Raw genomic sequence first — 20,130 nt, 5'->3', positions numbered from 1 at the left:
TGTATAATAATGTTTATATGGAAAGTGATCTTGAAAAGGCATAAGAACAAAAATATTTGTATGTGCCAAGGCTAATGAAAAATCCACTCAAAGACATAAAAGCTTTTCTTTCTTTTTGTTTTTCTTTTTTTTTTTTTTTTTTTTTCCAGGGCAGGTTCTAGATGTGCTGGAGAAATATAATCTGAGCAATAATACTCTTGTGTACTTTACGTCTGACCAAGGGGCTCATGTTGAAGAAATCTCCAGTTCTGGAGAAGTCCATGGAGGACACAATGGAATATATAAAGGTGAACACTCTCTGATTATTTTTGAAAATTTTGCCAGAAGCTTTGCCAGAAGCTATCTTCTTTGTTTTATTCCAAAACTGTAATGTATTCTATGGCCAAGAAGGTCAAAACTTTATTCCTTAATAGTAAGCTTTTCATTACTTTAATTCTAAATTGTAACATAGGCTGTAAATATACAGTCTTTACTTGTCAAATACTGTGTCTCAACCAGAGTACATGCTCAGCTCTGTGGAGTTCTTAGACTAGCAAATACACTCTTGAAATGGCCAGAGATATGGCTTTGGAAGGGTCATAGTACATATAGTACTTTACTGTCATGGCTGGATAGAAGAATAAAGAGGAAAAAAAGGTGGTTTGTGAGCCATTAGAAGTCATGAATGAGAGCTAAATACCACGGAGTGAGTAGGATCACACAAAGCAAAGATAGAGAGAAGATGGGAGAATGAGCAACAGAGTTCAGTGTATTCATTACCGAAAAAGTAGAAAACGGAAGTTAGGTTTAAAAAGAAAAATGTGAAACTGGATTAAGTTTGAGATGGGCAAGTTCTGCAACAGCCAGAAGACAAGATTTCAAGCAGAAAAGTCTGAGCTGGAGAAAAGAGTTTTGAAAATAATGCATAACACTTACTGAATTGAATTCTGATTTGGAAACAGAGAGACTTCAGTTAAAACGACAGAGTTTAGTTGTATTCTTTTAGTGCAGGTCTTGAGAATATTAGTAGTTCAAAGGCTGTTTATTCTGCGGATACTTAAAATGTCTTTAAAGTCTACCTTATTGCAATACACTTTCTCCTGCTGTTATCACACAATACTGAAAGATACAGCTTTTGTTGCAATATGGTGACCTTGTAGAAAGATTGGCCTTCCTCGTTTTGTCCATTCCCATATCCCTGGCATGGCAAACCCTTCAGTCAGCAGGAATGTAATACACCACTGGATAACAGACAGCATTGTCAAATATGAAATAAAGAATTCCCTCCAACAAAGTACAGAAAACAGTGTTTTCCATTGTGCAAGTGATGGGCACACAGCACCAGGAAAATTAATGTCAAAATGTTTTTAAAAATCTTCAATCTTACTGAAATAGGGTAAGAATGCTTGGTTTTATTATTTTTCATGAAATGCAGTGAATATTTTTGTCCCTTTACCAGAGAGAAAGTTCTTTTCATTCTTTCACTAAGAAGTGGCTGCGTAATTTGTTTTCCCCTCATATTTCATGGGACAAAATCAAATAAATCCAGCAGTTTTCGGAAAGTCATTTACCAAGCCTGAAACTTTTAATTGAAGAGAGAAAGTAAATTGCCTTTGGGTATGACTTTTTAAAAAACTAGTGTTGCAGAATTACAAAATCATATAGTAGTTGAGTCTGGAAGGCACTTCCCAAGGTCTGCTGTTCTAGCCCTTGCAGAGCAAGGTCAGCTAGAGCAGGTTGCTCAGGGCTGTGTCCATTCAAGTTATGAAAATCTCCAGTAATGGAGACTCCACAGCCTCTCTGGCCAACGTGCTCCATAAAAAAGCTTTTTCTTAAGTTTAAATGGGATTTCCGGTGTTTCAATTTGTGCCAATTGGCTCTTGCCCTGTCACTGGGCACCACTGAAAAGAGCCTGTCTCCGTTCTCTTTATTCAGGTAAATCCCTGTATCCATACAGATGGATAAGATCCCACAGCGCCTTTTCTTCTCCATGTGAACAGTTACAGCCTTTTCTTCTCCAACCGAACAGTTACAGTTACTCCTCATATGTCAAATGCTCCAACCGCTTAATCATTTTCATAGCTGTCCTTTGAACTCAATCCAGTATGTCCATGTCTCTTCTAGTACTGGGGAGCTCTGCACTTCGACCCAGCACTCCAGGTGTGTCTCACCAGTGCTGAGCAGAGGATAAGGATAACCACCCTCAACTTGCTGGAAAATTTCTCGCTAATGCAGCCCAGGATGCTGTCGGCCCTCCTTGCCACAAGGACACATTGCTGCCTCGTGTTTAGGTAGTTGTCCAACAGGACCCCCAGGTCCTTCTCTGCAAAGCTGCTTTCTGCCAGTAAGCCCCTAGCCTGTGCTGGTGCTAGAGGTTATTCCTCTGCAGATACAGGACTCAGCATTTCCCTTTGCTGAACTTCATGAGGTACCTTATGGCCCATTTCTCCAGCTGTGGATTAGCCACAGCAAAATAGCCTCTCAGCAAAATTGCAAAAAAGAAGAAATATAGATATATGCAGTAAACAATAACAATACAGTGAGGTTTCAAGTAAGAAGGCTCCACAGTTTTTAGTCAGTAGATATCTGTCTGAGAAATGATGCTTATATTTTAAGAGAGCTCTGAAGGCAGTGCTTCACAAGCAAAACAAGAAATGCTAAAGTCATAAGGTTACAAACTATCAGACTGGTCCCCTTCGACTAACACCAGAGTGAAATGTATCTTGAACTTTATGATTTAGGTCTTACATAGTGATTTAAGTAACTAAGGAACCATATGGTTATGTATCTGCAGCTGTAGGCACAGCCTGAGGTGTTTTAGAAGCTCTAAAAAATATTTGCTTTCTAGAATACCAGACAAAAGATACAGGATAAATGATGAGGAGAAAAAAAAGAAAAACACATTGAGGAATATGCTTTCCTGGAGAACTTTGATTGAATGATGTGTTTTTTACAAGCCTTGCAAAATTTTGTATTCATACTTAGGGAATGGAGAACAATTTGAAATAGATCTTACATGAACTAATAAAAAATCTGATTGATAGGGTTACTTGGGGATTGATTGGGCTTCTTATTTTAAAAATTAATTATGTGGTTTACAGTTACCACCTATACTATGCTGGCAAATGTTGTAATATACTATGGGAGAGAAGATAATCACTGTACAAGTAAAAAAATAATTATTGTATCAGAGACATTCTTAATAAGTTAAAAAAAGTATTAAAATACCTATACAATCAGTTGAATACAGTTTTACCATTTTAAAATACTATGAAATCTGTTTTATCTTTCCTCTCTCTATCTCTGTATCAGTCCTCAATTTAACAGGTATATTTACGCATCATTTTAAAAAAGGGCAGAAGTGGAAGTGATCAATTAATTGCGTAATTATCCATTTTCATACATAAAAATTATTCATATTAACAGTCATGTACAATGAGATGTGTCATTGGCCTGTACATCTCTGGCAGACTTAATGAAAACCAGACCCGTGAAGCCCGAAGTCTCAGGCACTGATGTAGCCATGTGCCTCACAAAGCAAAAGGATGGTCTCTACGCTGCTCGTGCTCATGTGTGCATGCACTAGGAATGTGCTTCATCTGATGAGCAGTTGACAAAACTGGGAGACATGCACGTCCTTTCTCTCTGTCTCCTCCAAACAATCTCTGCTACTTACCTTCTGTGTATGAGCACTGCATGAATGTGAATATGAATCAAGCCACTTAACCTTCTTGTCAGAGCTGGAGCAGTATGCTCAGCAATAATTGGTTCTGCTCTAAAATCAAAAGCTCTCAACAGATCTCTGCAATTTGAGCTCACTAATTTGTCTTGATATCCAGCCAAATGAGCACCAATAATAAAATTTATGAGGAGTTTGGAGAGTTAGGCTAGCACTGCAAGACTGAAAGCAAAGAGGGGAAATTGCTATTTGCAGGTTTTATTACTGTGGATTCTGACTGTGGAACAGTCACCATAAATTTGGATAGCTCTTGAAATTAGAAACCAGAGCTAACATAGTGTTTAACTAGTTGCTGTCATACACAGTCTGGTTTATGTCTTCAGTATCCTTTTTTAGAAGACATTATATAGTAATACTACATACTACAGGTCCTGCTTGACTAACCTGATCTCCATCTATGACAATGTGACCTGCTTAGTAGATGAGGGAAAGGCTGTGGATGTTGTCTACCTAGACTTTAATAAAGCCTTTGACACCTTTTCCCACAGCATTCTCCTGGAGAAACTGACTACTCATGGCTTGGACAGCTGTACTTTTCACTAGGTAAAAAACTGACTGGATAGCCAGGCCCAAAGAATGGTGGTGAATAGAATTAAATCCAGTTGGCAGCCAGTTGTGAATGGTGTTCCCCAGGGCTCAGTATTGTTTAATACCTCAGTTCTGTTTAATATCTTTATCAATGACATGGATGAGGGGTTCGAGTGCACCCTCAGTAGGTTTGCAGACAACAACAAATTGGGTAGCAGTGTTGATCTGCTTGAGGGTAGGATGGCTCTACAGAGGGATCTGGGCAGGCTGGATCATTGGGCTGAGGCCGATGGGATGAGGTTCAACAAGGCCAAGTCCCAGGTCCTGCACTTGGGTCACAACAACCCCATGCAACGCTACAGGCTTGGGGAGGAGTGGGTGGAAAACTGCCTGGCAGAAAAGGCCCTGGGGGTGCTGGCTGACAGCGGGCTGAATAGGAGCCAGCAGTGTGCCCAGGTGGCCGAGAAGGCCAAAAACATCCTGGCCTGTATCAGGAGTAGTGTGGCCAGCAGGACTAGGGAAGTGATTGTCCCCATGTACTCGTCACTGGTGAGGCCACACCTTGAATAGTGTTCAGTTTTGGGCCTCTTGCTACAAGAAAGACACTGGGGTGCTGGAATGTATTCAAAGAGCAACAAAGATGGTGAAGGGTCTAGAGCACAAGTCTTATGAGGAGCAGCTGAGGGAACAGGGGTTGTTTAGCCTGGAGAAAAGAGAGACCTTATCGCTCTGTACAACTACCTGAAAGGAGGTCTCTTTTCCCAAGTAACAGGTCATAAGACAACAGGAAATGGCCTCAAGTTGCACTAGGAGAGGTTTATATTAGATATTTGAAAAAAATTCTTCACTGAAAGAGTTATCAGGCATTGGAACAGGCTGCTCAGGGAAGTGGTTAAGTCATCATCCCTGGAGGTAGATGTGGCACTTAGGGACATAGTTTAGTGGTGGACTTAGAAGTGTTATATTTAAGGTTGGATTTGATGATCTTAAAGGTCTTTTGCAACAATTCTGTGAATCTGTAAATTTTGAAGTGATGGATCAAAATCATGGCCTCTCTTTTCAGTGGTCTTGACAGTTATCAGGATCAGAAGTCTTGGAGGAAGGTGCAGGAGCTGTGTATTGAATAAAGATCCCTAAGAAGATTTCCTCCTAATCCGAGATAGTATGACCTTGGTTTAAGATGTGAATCCTGACAATTTAGATTCTACAAAGAGTTTTACCATTAAGTATAAAAATTTTCATCATATAAAGATGAAAATTCACTTTGAGTCTTTCTAAATTGTTAGCATAGCCTAAATCCTTCAGAAATTAAATCCACAATATAAGAAAGAATGATTTCATTCACTATTTTGAAATGGGGCAGTTGCAAATTTCGTGGAACATCTCCTGGAACTTTAATAGTTTCCTCACTGATATAGCATAAAGGAGGGAAAACTTATTATACCATCCCTAGCTTACCTTTGCTTTGTATACTTTTTATGGGCCTCTTTCCCTTTAACACCTTGTTCAGAAAAGAATTATCAGTGTCTCTCATCAATCTTAACTGATCAGTTTTTCCTTGTCCTTAATTTCTTGTTGTTTTTTTTTCTGTGAACTATTTCTAATTGTGCAATATGTTCTATTAAAATGACTACAAATATTGCATTTGGGGTTTTGCCATGAAGTATCACTACTTGTTTATATACTTTCTTTTCAATATTATCCATTTCATCCTGTAGAAATCATCTTACAGATGTGCATTAAGCATTAGTCTTTGCATAGGTCCTTTTTCTTAAGCATGCAGTGGAGGTTATGGTATGAGTAACTAAGAACATAGACCCTAGTTCAGTTATTTTTTTCTCTAATCTTTATTGTACTGCAAATATTTTTACAGAATTTGAACTTTCATCTTGTTTCCTGTTCATCCAACTTGGTGTGAAGTCCGTTATCTGTTTTTCTGAATGTGATCAACCTGTGATGCTTTGTGTCATACATGGATTTTTCCATTCTGCAGCTCACTCCCCTACCAAAACTGAAATAAATATATTAAAATAATAAGGAACTTTAATAGAGAGTACCATCAAGGTAGCTTACTATTGACATTTTTGCAAAGTGTCAGACTGTTTGTTTTATCTCTTTGTTTCCTGCCTGTTAGTCAGATTTTGATTCATGACAACCTTCTGTCTCCTAACCCATGATTAATGTTCCAGAAACTTTTCCTGAAGGTCCTTGTCAAAGATCTTTCAAAGGTTTAAATCTAAATAGAGCCTCTAAACCAAGAAAACAGTGGCTGTTTTGGTAAGATTTTCTTCCCAACAACTCAAGACCTTCCTACCTGAAGGATTCCTGAGTGCATACATGATATATATTTTTCCTGGCTACTTAGTGTTTTGATCAGAAACTGCTCAGAGAAATGATCAGTTTCTATCAGAAAACTAGTAATTCCTGTGGATTTATTAGGCCAATTGGTCCTTTGGGTCCTTTGGGCCTATTAGTTCCTTTGTAAACTTCTGGTTAATTATATATTTTTATGAAAAATCTTTGTTTCTATGTATTTTCCTATTTAGCTTGTTCATACTGTATGACTCAATGCTTTTTCATATATTGGCATATGAGTTGTATATGACGTATCATTTATAACCTCTAAATTATTTACAAAAAATATTTATTATGACTTATAACATGCAAATTACGGTCCTTTTTATCCTGTTACTTTTAACATTTTCAGATTGAAATATGGAAACTATTGTCTTTAACTGAAGTCTCTTCTTAAAACTTTCTATGCAATTTCTCCAGCAATTTTTTTCTCTATTCTGTGACATTTCTCTGTTAAAATGTATGGAACTTTGAGATATTGGTTTTGTATGTGGTATCCAGGATATCTGCACTGATTTTTGCTTAGGTGTTTTTAGGCATTCTCTCAATTGAATAAACAAGCAGCTTAAGATGACTGGTCTAAACAACGCCATTATAGTCTTCTTTGGTACCCTGAGATATTGAATCTAATTATTTTGTGGTAATTTTTATTTAGTTGCTTAGTGACTCATTTCTTGAATTAGCTTCAGTGTGTTACAAAATATGTCTCTCCTGTTACATACTTTATAACAGTAAACCGTTAGGCATTAAAAACTTCTCTCCACACTTTTTCTTATTGTACTATTTCACTGGTACGTATGGAGACAATGGAAGTCCTCCCTCGTTATCACTTGTTGATATCTATCCCACTCTGTTACATATGGGATTTTCTATGGAGTGTCCTTGCATCTCTTACTACTATTACTGTCAGCTTCTTTGGATATGTAGCTAAATATATTTTGCCTGTATCTTGGACCTGCACATTAGAAACATTGTCTTTCTTTGTATTTATGAAGCATTTAACACAATGCATACAGGCACTTGGCTACTGTCATGTTGCTAGAGTGGGTCATGAGTTCTGCTGCTAATGGAAATGGAGTCAAATGCTGATAATGGCAAACCATTTGAACACCATTCATTTTAAGTGCTCTGTGTCTTAGAAATAGGTATATACATAGTTACTTTGTTAATATCTATGAAAAATAATAATGAATGTTTCTTAAGGATTTAGACTCTGATTTTTTAAACCTACTACAGATCCGTGAGAGCTAAACAAGGACTCGAGGAAATAATTACCCAATATTTTATTGAAATTTATTATTTTTATACAATTTCATATACTGCAATGATAAGTTCATTCAGCATGTTTCTTGAAGCTATTAGTAAATCATTTCCTATCTGTAAGCCACAGAGAAATAAAGCTGACCATTACTTTGGACTCAGGAACTATGCTATTGCATATTTAGTGACATTAGTTGGAGTTTCACTTTTGACTTTAATGAGAGCAGGAATTGATCGTTTTTTCAAAAGTACTGTATTTTTATATTCTCTCTGAAGTGATCCGAGTTTTTAAATAATCAACCCATCTTGTAATTTTGACTGAAACAGAAAATATCCTGAGACCATTTTACTTGATTGGAAAAAGATCAGATGAAAAGATGTCCAAATGAGCTATGTCTATTAAATTCACCTGTACCAGAACAGATCAGGTTTAAAATTAACAAAAAGAGTACATGAAAGAGATTGAAAATCAGTAAAGAGTAAGCTCGCCATTGAAAATAAATTTTTGTTTGATCATTTTATAAGGTAAGTAATAGTAACCGGTTTGGTTGTCTATAAACTTCCTTGTAGTTGTCTATCATTCAACAGAATAAATCGGGTTTGGAGGCTTTTTTTTAGAAGAATATAAGAAGGAACAAAAGGGTAGTATGGTTATAATCCAAGTGATCTAAGAAAGTTATTTTAAATAATTTTCGTCACTCATCATTCAAAATATTAATAGTGATAGACCACAGAGTTCCCCTTTATATATCATCCTTTGTAAAAGCTCTATTCCCAGAGTTAGGTAATAGCAGTCAATTTAAATCAGAGGGATAAAAAAAAAGAGATATTCTTTTAGCTAAGATTTGAAATGCAGTTTAAATGGAAATTTGACATCATGTTGTGGGTGACTGCAGAGAGTTATGTCTATACTTTGCCTGCTCTTGCAGATTTTTCAGGAAAGGTGAATGGAGTCTATTGTTCAATATAACACTGAAGGGTGCAACTACTCAGAAAGCATAGATAGCTAAGTATGAAAATGCAGCCTGGGGTGTTTTATGCTGTTTTAAGAACATTTTTAGAAGAATTTAGCAGAACAAAAATAATATATAGCTAGGCTGCCTAGTTTGCCAGGCATACGGACTACTAGGTTGCTACCTTTTAGGTTTCAGTGTTGTCAAATCCAAGCAAAATACAAAACTAATGACTCATATCCTGAAATATCAAGATATTTTATTTGTAAATAATGACATTTTGTGGATTTTTTATTTTCCTTCTAATTCTAATTTTATTTTGGAGGTTTGCTTCATGTTTCAAGCATTGGTAGTGAAAAAATTTACTTTTTAAGGAAAAAAGAATACAGATAGCTTGAACAACACTTAACAGCTAGAGTTTTAAAGGCAATGTATATCAAGGGATTTGTAATCATATAATGGCTTTAAGTAACTGTAGTGATGTCACTAAACAGTGTTCTAATAAAGATGAACACCAAGTAGGCATAGATAATAGAAGCCAGTCTTGAAGCCAGACCTGTAACTCCTGCCCTGGTTCCCTGCTATTCCTAACCTCCAGAGATATCAAAAAATTATGCTCCAATTAGTCTTTTGAAAGGAAAACAGCAGTCACTTCTTCATAGACGTAAGTGAGGAGATAGCCCTGCTGTGAAGTCCATTTTGCTTTTTGTACCTCACAGCAGGAAGGCAGAGTTTTCTGAGTGCTCCCTTTGTGCTTGGGTAATGTGCAAGTTTTCTGTCCTGTTCTGCAGTGATTCAAGGAAATTGAAATGAACTAGAAGCTGTGAAAGTGATCTGATATCTAGGTTGTAAGAATTGCAACATGTGTGGGAATGGGATTCACCACTTACTTACCTTGAAATTACTCTGTCTTCAGATTACACAGGAGGCAACAGTGAAATGAGAATTTATTTAAACAATCCAATCCAGCTAGCATAGTTACTAGGTTCAGACAGGTATACAGAAATAAAAGGAACCTCACACTAAAGCTATGGTATAGATTAGCTCTTAGAATTTTCTGTCTGTCCATACTGTCCAACAACAAGTTGCTGTGATGTGTACACAGCACTAGGATCTGGCACTTGTACTAAATCCTCTCCCTGGTATAACTGTTCACTGAAAAATATCTTAATTTAAGGATATCCGTAATTTTATGTCCTTATACTTTACTTGTATTTTTATTCAGATTTAACTACTCCCACTCAACAGGACTTTCTGTGAACCATAGTTCAGCCAGGGTATTTATCTTGACACTTTCCTGCTAGATAACACATAATCTCTACCAAACTTTTAAATTCCTAATGACGGTTGTACATGGATAGAGTCATCTTTTCTTCAGAAGATGCACATAGTCTATTGACATCAACCATATTAACAACTGATCAGCATACTGTTTGGTGAACACATCCTTCTGCTAGGTGACAGGAGTTTTAAATCTCACCAAATAACACCTTTATAAACTCAAATCTACATTTTGTTTAGATTTTTGTTTTGAAAATCATATTTTTTAAAAGAATGTAAAGAAAAATGATACATACATCTCATTCCTGAGTTTTAGAATAGGTAGCCATGTGCTTTATCGTGAGAATGAAATTGAATTTGTCCCTGTGACAAAAGTAAAGTTTTAAGACTGCTTTAAAAGACAGATAATCTTTTTGAGGTCTGAACTTGGCACTGTTTTCCAAAAAATACTTACGCAAAGATTGTTGTTTGACGTAATGTTGGATATTAGAAAGTCTAAGTTTTCTGATGTCAGATTAGATAAATATGTATCCTGGACTATTCAATATTATGAATTCTGATCAAGCTCATGAAAATAGTAGGCAAAAATCTGATATAATCTGATATAACCAAGGCTCGTGAGCTAGTTTTTTTTTCAGCCACAAGACTGTGTATTTATATATAGAAGGTAAAGATCGATGCAAAAGAGAGTTTTATGTCTTGAAGTTGCCACTTGCATTTATAAACAGTGAAAAACCTGTAGAAAACCTTATTGAGCAGTGAAAGCCCTGTAGAGAAACAGGTGGATTCTGAATCCCCCAATGCTGAAATACAAAAGATAATTGAGGAGTCAGTAAGATAGACAAAATGTACGGCAAGGCATGGGCTTGACACCGAAGATAATAACATCTATGTGGTGTTTTGAAGGTCTGAGAGGCTGAGGAGACAGAACTATTGAAGTATTTTGTTGTAATATTTTGTATTTTTATGGGCTTTTTTACTTGAAAAATGGAGATACAGGAAAAATAGCCTCACTAGTTTTGTTTGAACCATGAATTACTGTTTGATTCAATCAGTGGCAGGGGTTCAACACACATATTCCTTTTCTTTCAGACATTTCTATTATATAATGCAATCTCAATTTAGTTGTAAATGCCTGGCCCAGACCATGTAAAGGACTAACCAGATCCAAACCCCATCTGTTTACCAGAAATATTTTTTCCAAATGATGCATTGATTTCAAAGATCAGCCTGAAGTGTTATACATAGTCGCATGACTGTGTAATACATTAATAATAGTACTTGTGATTGCTCTTCATATAGAGTTGTGTCAATCATATATTAAGTAATGGTAGAAATATTGTCATAGAATAAATGTATTGCCCATTTGCAAAGATGCTGGGAGGACTGGACTGTGATGGATATTGTAAAAACAAAAGAAATGGCTGCACTGTAGCATTGAATGCAACCAGCTGATAGTACATTTGATGCAACTGCGTTGGTTTAGAAGTCAAGAAGGTCTTCACAGCATCCTGAGATCTACCATCACTGCAGTGAATTTCTTCCTAATGCATTGAATTGGAGAATTCAGTAACATACTTAAATTAGTACTTTCTTCTATTTAAAATCATTAAGCACCATTTTAGATAAAATATCATACATCTTCTCTGGGTTTATACCTCAGACATCTAAGCTTCTATCTACCTTAGTTTACTTTTGATACCTGGTTGGGTTTTTTTTGTTATATCTTCACATAACTATGTAGTACACTATCTAGACCAAATTCTATATGAAGATTCCTGAAAGATGTGTTTTTATCTCTTACAGTTGTTATTTAAATTTGTTTGTAAAATAAATAAATTTTATAAGCTCTAACACATATTAGTAGGTTTACTGTGAGAAAGGTAATGATTGTAGGTGGAAAATCTAAACCTAGCAAATTAAAAATAAAATACATTTAATGAAGAGGTTCTAGCTAGACAGAATGTTTAAAGTTTGGAAAAGGAACCTTGCGAGGGAGGGTGTGTATTTTTCTAAGGAGAAATTGATTTCTTAGCAAATGAAACTTTCATTTTTCAGGGGGAAAATCAACAAACTGGGAAGGAGGTATTCGTGTGCCAGGGCTGCTCCGTTGGCCTGGAGTGATACAGGCTGGTGCCCATATGGATGAGCCAACAAGTAACATGGATATATTTCCTACCATAGTCAAACTTGCTGAGGCAGAGCTACCCTCTGACAGGTATGCTCGGTATTTAGAGAAGGTCTCATGAGTGTTTTATACATTCTGGTGATGTCTATTAACATAAAGGTGAGAAGGGAAAGAAAAAAATAGATTTTAAAAGCACTTTTTTGTCATTACTTACAGTAATATGTTGTTTCTTTTCATATTGAGATACTGATATATTTTACAGAAATGTTGTATGTAAATGCAGCTTAACTTGCAGAACAAGCAACAAGAAAATAAGAGAATACCACCAAGAGCAACATCCTGTCAAATCAGGCCTAGAATTATTTACTAAAAGAAAAAAATGAATGTATCAAAAATGCTCTGTTCTGTCTGAGTGAACGTGGTAGAAAAAAGAATTGCAAGTGTAAATTGTTTTAAACTTTACGAGCTCAACCTTGGCCTGCTTAGTATAACAAAACACTTCAAAATGCCAACTAGGCTTTTCTCACAGATTTTTTTGTTCTCTAACAAGTGGGTGAAAATAATCTCTTACAGAGCTTTGCAGCCTGATAAGAAAACCCACTGGATTTTGAAAATTCATAAGATGCTTTATTGACACTCCTACACCCCTGTGCTTCATCTTGTTTAGGAGATGCCCAGTCTTAGCAGCAAGGTGCCTCCACCTCCACTCTGTTGCCATCCAATAAGCGGGGAAACCTGCTGATATGCATATGCTTTGAACACATCTATCACGCACAAACAGCTTTTGAGCACAAAGTATCCAGAATCCACATGGGGAAAACCAGTGGTGAGCAGAGACAATCTGCTAATGATGATTCATTGAGTTCTTGAAGGAAATGGCAGGGCAGGACATGTGCAAGACACGAAAAATTAGCCAGGATGGTCCCGAGAGATCCCCTACAAGCAGTAACTCTGTCTAACCTAAGTGGTTCAGATTGTTCTTAATGTGGGCAGATCTTATGCACTTTGTTTTCATGTTGCCTGAGTGAAGACTAAGCACCAATGTTTTATTTTTCTCTCTCTGATAGAAATCCCAATATAAATGTGTAACTTCCACTTGCAAGTTGCTCCACTCTGATTCTTCCGTGCAGATTAGATACCATAATTATGTCTCGATGATAGGTCATGGACTACCTTGAAGAATTTTTGATCCAGCTGCTGAATTCCTTTCACTCCATTGAATTCTTCTTGAGAAATAAGAGAAAATACTACAATTAGAATTCAATTACTGGAAGGCAGTAGGTTAAAAGGGAAAGGAGGAGGTATTTCCTTAAAGAAGAACAGTGAGTCATCAGAAAGAAGTCTCATGTATCCCCCTGAAACCAGCAGTTGTGGGAATGCAAGAGTCCTGGAGATATATTACTGGAGACATCCTTTTCCCCATCCACAGGCTGTAAAACACAAACTGTACAATAGACATGCATGTGTCCTGCTCTCAGCTTGATAGTGAGCAGGACAGTGTAGGGGCGAGAAAAGAGTGCATTATTGAGGCAGAAAACACAACAAACTGAAAGTGGGAAAAACTCTAAATCAATGGACCCCCACAGACAGGGATGAACCCAGAAAGCAGAGTTATCACACAGCATAGCTTTAGGAATTCCAGGAGGGTTTCCTGCTCATCCTTTAAGAAGTGTCCTACTCAGAATGGTGCTGTTGCATACAACTGTTGCCAACACAGCTCATGGCTTAAAAAAGTGGAGTTAGTATCTGTCTTGTAGTAGTTACAATAATGTGAAAAGGGGTTTACATGGTAATGAAAATTAACATAGACATTTTAAAACTTTTAAAAAGTTTCAGAAAAGTTTTTATGTGATGTTGCTCAAAATGCTACAAAACTAATTACCTACTGATATGTGTATCAGCAAAAAGTAATTTCATATAAAAATTCTTGTAAAATTTGTAATTCACACCAGGTCAAAAATGCAGATTGTGATTTCTCCCCTGCCAGCTGATTCCAGAAATTCAAAGGCTTAATTTATGGAAACATTTAGATGCCTTGCTTATTTTATAACTCCATTTTGATGTAAATTGACTGACTTTGCAAAGCATGATCAGAATTGTTCAGAAGCATTTGGAGAATTTATATATGTATAAATTTCTCTGTTTTCTCTGTGTGTCCATGTGTAGTTGATAAACACATATTTAAACACAGTTCATTTTCAACTTTGAAATTACTACTTTGGTTTTAAATTCTGGCACACATAATTTGGTGGACAGAGTTCTTACCGTTACTTCCAGTGATGGAACACATTTATTTCATATAACACAGCATATATTTCTCTTGTTTTAGGGTTACTTTGGTCAGACTGCTCCCAAACAGCTTGATCAGATATACCTGGAGGACTGTGTTGTAGCAATTTATTCACAGATGTCTGGTCCCTTTCTCAGAAAAAAAAAAAAAAAAAAGGGGGAAAAAGAAAAAAGATGGGTTTAGGAAACAACCATTCCTAATGGCAAAATGCAACATTAATGTTTCCTTAAATAATTTAAAAATCAAAGGGGAAGAGCACCTGAAGGTTTTTCTCTGAATTGACCAACTGGAGGTGGCCATTCAGATTTATTTTTTAAGAAGCTGAAACATAGAGTTATAATATCTTCTCAGTAAAGTGAGGCTTGGGTTATTGTTCTGATTTTGAAATGCTTTCTTACTCAGAATTATTGATGGATATGATCTGATGCCCTTACTTCAAGGAAAAATTACCCGATCCAAGCATGAATTTCTCTTCCATTACTGTAATGCATATTTAAATGCAGTGCGCTGGCATCCAGGAAACAGTAAGTAGACTTGCCTGTTCACATTTTAAATATTTCATATAATTTTTATTGCAGCTTGAAAAGAATCAAGGAAAAGCCTTGGGCTATAGTAACAAATAAATTGTTTAAAATATGTAGCCTTTTTCCTTCTTTTTCACTTTTCTTTTTGTTAGAATGCACCTATTCACCATTTTGCTGTTTGACATTAGTTTGTTGCTATGCATTAATATTACATATCAGTACAATACTGAGATCTATGGTATCTGAAACCTTTTTCTGTATACTTGCCTGAGAGCGAGTTCTGTGGTACAGAATGAAGTAGTCAAGGTTAAGTGTTACATCTTCCTAAAAACATACAAGTAATAGGATGACTTGCTGAATAACAGCACAAGTATGATGTCAGCCTGGCTATTTTTATTATTGGGATAGCAAAGTATAGGAGAATCACCGAGTCAAAGTCATAATTATCCAATAAATGAATACAGTATTATAGGGTACTTTTTCGTGTTTTCCATGAACAACATAATTCCACTTTGTAGGAAAGCATTTCCCGCTGATTTGCTTCTTTTTAACTAACAGCTCGCTGTTTCTAGTAGCAACTTCCACATTAACCATTCTGTTTCCCTTTCTAAAAAAAACTCTGTGCTGAATGTAGTCAAACACACGTTTGTCTAGTCTCAGTTGACACTGAGGAGGAGACCTTATAGCAACCTTCCAGTACTTAAAGGGAACCTACAGAAAAGGTGGAGAGGGACTCTTTGTCAAGGAGCGTAGCAATAGGACAGGGTAACAGTTTTAAACTGAAAGAGGGGAGATTTAGATTAGGTATCAGGAAGAAACTCTTTTCTGTGAGGGTGGTGAGACACTGGAACAGGTTGCACAGGCAAGCTGTGGATGACCCATCCCTGGAAGTGTTCAAAGCCAGGTTGAATGGGGCTTTGAGCAACCAGGTCTCATGGAAGGTGTGGAACTAGATGATCTTTAAGGTCCCTTCCAACCCAAACCATTCTATGATTCTATGATAGCCAGATATTCTCTCTACTCTATTTTGGTACCCCTGACAGTGCTCAACAATGTCTTTTTCTTACTTGTCCAGTCTCAGATCTTCAAAAATGCCTTTTCCACGTAGACAATGCAATCATATTTGTTTATTTGTTTGCTGTTTATCTCTCTCCCATGTGTTATTGTTGCGTAGAGACAAATATACTTGCATTACAGTTGTATGCACCTGATGGTATTTTAGTATGTGAAAATGAACACAAATAAAGTAGAAATATAATGCAATGCTTTTTGTTTTTGTTTTTCCTGGAGAGGCAATTATTTCAAATACTTAATTCAAAACATTAAAGAGCTTTTGACTAGCAGCAAAGAACTAAATTAGAAGTATCCTATAGCAATAGTTCATTCCCTTTACTTAGGAAAACCTCCAAGAAAGAGAATGAGGCCAGACTCATTCATTAAAGACAGACTAGAAAGCTGGAAAATTTTGCAACATTCACTTAACCTCAGCATGCTCCTATTATCAGTTACAAGGCTGTAAGTCTTCAGGGGTTGGATATAGACTGATCATTCCTGACTCTAGATGGATTCCATGTCTAACGTGCTTTATGGCGTAAGTACCACATTCTTCCATAAGCAAACACATTTTCCAGTATCCAGAAATGATTTTAGGATCTCTAGTCTTTTAGTCACACCTTGCCAATGACTGTAGTCAGGCGAATGGCATTTAATTCACAGAGGGTCTCCAGCTGCATATGCTTAATGTTCTTAAGGATAGTCTTGAAGAGGTGATATTCCTTATCTAAGAAAAACTAGGAAATTCTTGAAAAAAAATGTCATCAAGGAACCGTTGTCTCTTTCTGGGTACTGTAAATGGTCTTTTAGACCAGGAAAGGCTTTTGTTGTTCTTGATCTGTGTTCCCTATATAGTTAACTAGGTTGACTAGAGGTACTTTGGAATTGTGTAAAAACATACCACCTGAAGATTATGCCTGTACATACAGGTCAAATGCTGCCCAGCTCTGCCTCCCAGTATAGTTGAGGTTCAGCGGAAGAAACCATGATAGTGTGAAATTAATAACCCCAGACATATTCAGCATCTTCTGCACTGCTCTGGTGATGGGCCCTTATTAGAAGTGCCCAATTGTTGTAGTCTGGGACTACATTATAGATTGCTGATCCCTTCATTAAATTTGCAGTTTCTATTCATTTTAAAGATGCATTTTTTGAAGAAAAAAACAGCAACAGCTAGAAATTCATAGAAAAGAAAGCTTAAACTGCTAAGGAAAATGTTATTTATTTATTTATTTCATAACAAAAATACAATCCATTCCAAATAAAGACTAAAGGTGCATGTATTGCATATATGCACTTATTAATGCATATATTCTCATATTTCTTACTCTATTTATTTTCTGAGAGGTCTTAGTTTGTATGTCAGCTTCAGCTTGCATCTTCCACTTTTTTTCCTAGATACTCAAAGTGTAGGATTAGCTTTGATCCTAAGGGAAAATGCATATATCAGGAAACAAGAGGGAAGCAAAAGTTCAGTTTAGTCATTTGGTACCTTGTTGCTTTCATTGCTCCACAGTTCCCTTAGTAACTATCTTTGCCATTGTTTGATTTCCACTGTGCTTCAGTCTGAAAAAAAAACTAATTTTGGTTTATTTTTTCACTCTTAGGCTATATATATGAAACAGGTAAATTTAGTGTATGAGAAATTTATAGTTCTTACATACCTTTCCCTTGCTTGCAAGTTTCTGAAGTCTGACTTAGAGCTGTGTTTCTCACATCATCCAGGGAAGGTCAATAACTTCAGAGTAAACAATTACCATTTTACATTTATATATTTAGAAGCTAAGTATTCCTCATAACCAAATCAATACACATCTTCATTAAGATATATTAGTTAGGTCAGTTACTGCATTCACAATGTACTTTCCCCTTCATCAGCCCTTTGAAGGAGCATTTAGATGATGTGTGCTATGTAATGGTCTTCTCAACCAATACTTCAAAATTTAAGCCTTACGCTTTCTAGAGGGACATTAGAAAAAGAATCTCTCTTTCCTCCACACTCCTTTTCTTTCTCAGCCACAGAAAATAAGCTAACACCATTTTCTTCTTAATTTCTGTTTGATTCACTTACATTTTGCCTGATACTAAGAAATAATGCACTTTAATCTTCACATTCTAAATTAAAAAAGGAATGTAATATTAGGCAATTTTCTTTGCTGGTGAATCATATCTTGCTCTCACAGACTCGTGCATGCTGACACTTGTTATCAGTGCCTTGGAAACAGCCATGACTTAGTCCTTGGAGGATGATTTCCTGTTGTTTTGAAACCTTAGAAATATGTGTAATTTAATTGATCTGTTAAAAATATGGAGAGGAAGACATGCTAAAACAGAGTCAGCAAAGTACTGTGGTCTCCCATTATCAAGTCTTATTCTACACAGCTGCCTGGTGTACCATAAAAGTACCAAGATATGAAAGCATCACCTTTGGACAAAAAAATCCTGAAACTTTTCTTTCTGCCTAGTGAGGTATAATTGTTTAGGGTTTTTTAATCATTAAACATTTACATGTAAAACACAACAGACATAGGATTTGCCTTTACTTTCTTGAGCTGAGCCACCCAAAGTTTTATGCAGCTTTTGTTAGTTGTGTATGTCAGATTATGCTTTGGCCTAATTTAATCCTGATCACATGTTCTGATAGTGCAACTAGACCAGTACTTGTGTATTTGTTAAAATTATAATTTAGCATAAGTGAATACTACAAAACTATCAAGACCTCTGTCTCCAGAACATTACTGGCATGTGAATCAGTACTATTAAAAATGCATTGCTATGACAACTTCATTATAAGGAGAGAATTCATCAGATAAAGAGCAAATCTACAGTTGAATGGAACTACTGCATCTTTCAGGCTCCTTTGTGTGCAAAATTTTCATCTCGTAAGGAGGATATATATTGTAATCCTGTGTAATAAACTGAAAAATGTAATGCAATGCAGTCTGTACTATAAAGTAATAATAATCTTCACAGTATTTTGGTACTACTAATAAAAATTTACTAATGTTCCTGATAAATGCTAGAGTGAATTTACTAGCAGCATGTCACCTTTTCTATTTCAAAATGGATTTCATTATTCAGTGGAAAATGTCATTCAGTAAACAGAAGAAAAAGAGACTTGCTATGGCAAGTTAAATTGAAGCACAGTAGACAATAGGATCAAAATAGCTTATCATGCAAATGTAATGACTTTTAAAGACAGTAGAAGTTCACTGAAAAATTTCACATAGAAATTTTCCACTTTACCTAACTTAGCAAATAGGATACGTTTCGGTTAGTGTATTCTGAGTTTCTTGTATGTTGTGATCTGCTGCAATTACTGAAAACAGTTCAATCAAATTCACCAACAAGGGATTTTTTTTTTCTATATTATTGTATAATTCATAGCTATTGAGATTCCTGACTGTTGCAATGTCCTCCAGCATCCAACTTTATACAGTATTTCATGAGAGATATTTTGTTCTTTGACTAGGGATGAGGGGATCTTGCTAGTCACGCATTTAGCCTTTTCTGCAGTATCAGCTGTTACAGGTTAAAAACAAACAAAAAGATAATGAGAGCTGAATATTTTCTGTTTTGTAGCTTTCAGACTGTGTATGCAGGATAAATTTATAGAATAGGGTTTTTCTTTGAGAGGTTCCTCCAGGTTCTGTTTGACTAAAGACATTGGAGTCATAATAAAGCAGGAAAAATCTGCTCAGAAGGGCCATTTTGTAACAACTTCTGGTTTGGACAGGTATAGCCTTTCTTGTGAAATGGAATTAAAACATGACATATTTCTGAATAAACGAAAGTACAAAGAGGAATACCTTGCACTTTTCCTTGCCTCTCAAAAGTTGATATGTATTCCTTAAGGTGTCTTAAGGATTACTTTATTAATTAAGAGGACTTGCATTATTTACAGTGTGATTCTTAGGTTCCTTTTTTGTAATATCAGATTGAGTTTAATAGTTAAAAACTGTAAACTGAATGCATATGCTTAAAGAACGCTTAGTTGTGAACAAAAATTTGTTCTGAGAAAGAGGGAGTGAAGTAGACAG

The 20,130-nt window shown here is 36.1% G+C and overlaps 1 protein-coding gene across 1 annotated transcript in view; it reads left to right on the top strand.

Annotated features, from left to right (window-relative positions):
- Positions 1-20,130, top strand: part of STS (steroid sulfatase) — an 88,754-nt gene that overhangs the window by 44,709 nt on the left and 23,915 nt on the right. The window contains exons 6-8 of the mRNA XM_074149419.1: positions 150-287; positions 12,154-12,313; positions 14,916-15,037. Of these exons, the coding sequence (XP_074005520.1) occupies positions 150-287; positions 12,154-12,313; positions 14,916-15,037 (420 nt within the window). The remainder of the gene's footprint in view (positions 1-149; positions 288-12,153; positions 12,314-14,915; positions 15,038-20,130) is intronic.

The sequence above is a fragment of the Numenius arquata genome, chromosome 1 (assembly GCF_964106895.1).
Source record: "Numenius arquata chromosome 1, bNumArq3.hap1.1, whole genome shotgun sequence".
NCBI classification, from domain to species: domain Eukaryota; kingdom Metazoa; phylum Chordata; class Aves; order Charadriiformes; family Scolopacidae; genus Numenius; species Numenius arquata.
The sequence above is the reverse complement of the archived record's forward strand: the minus strand, read 5'-3'. Positions and strand labels throughout refer to the sequence as shown.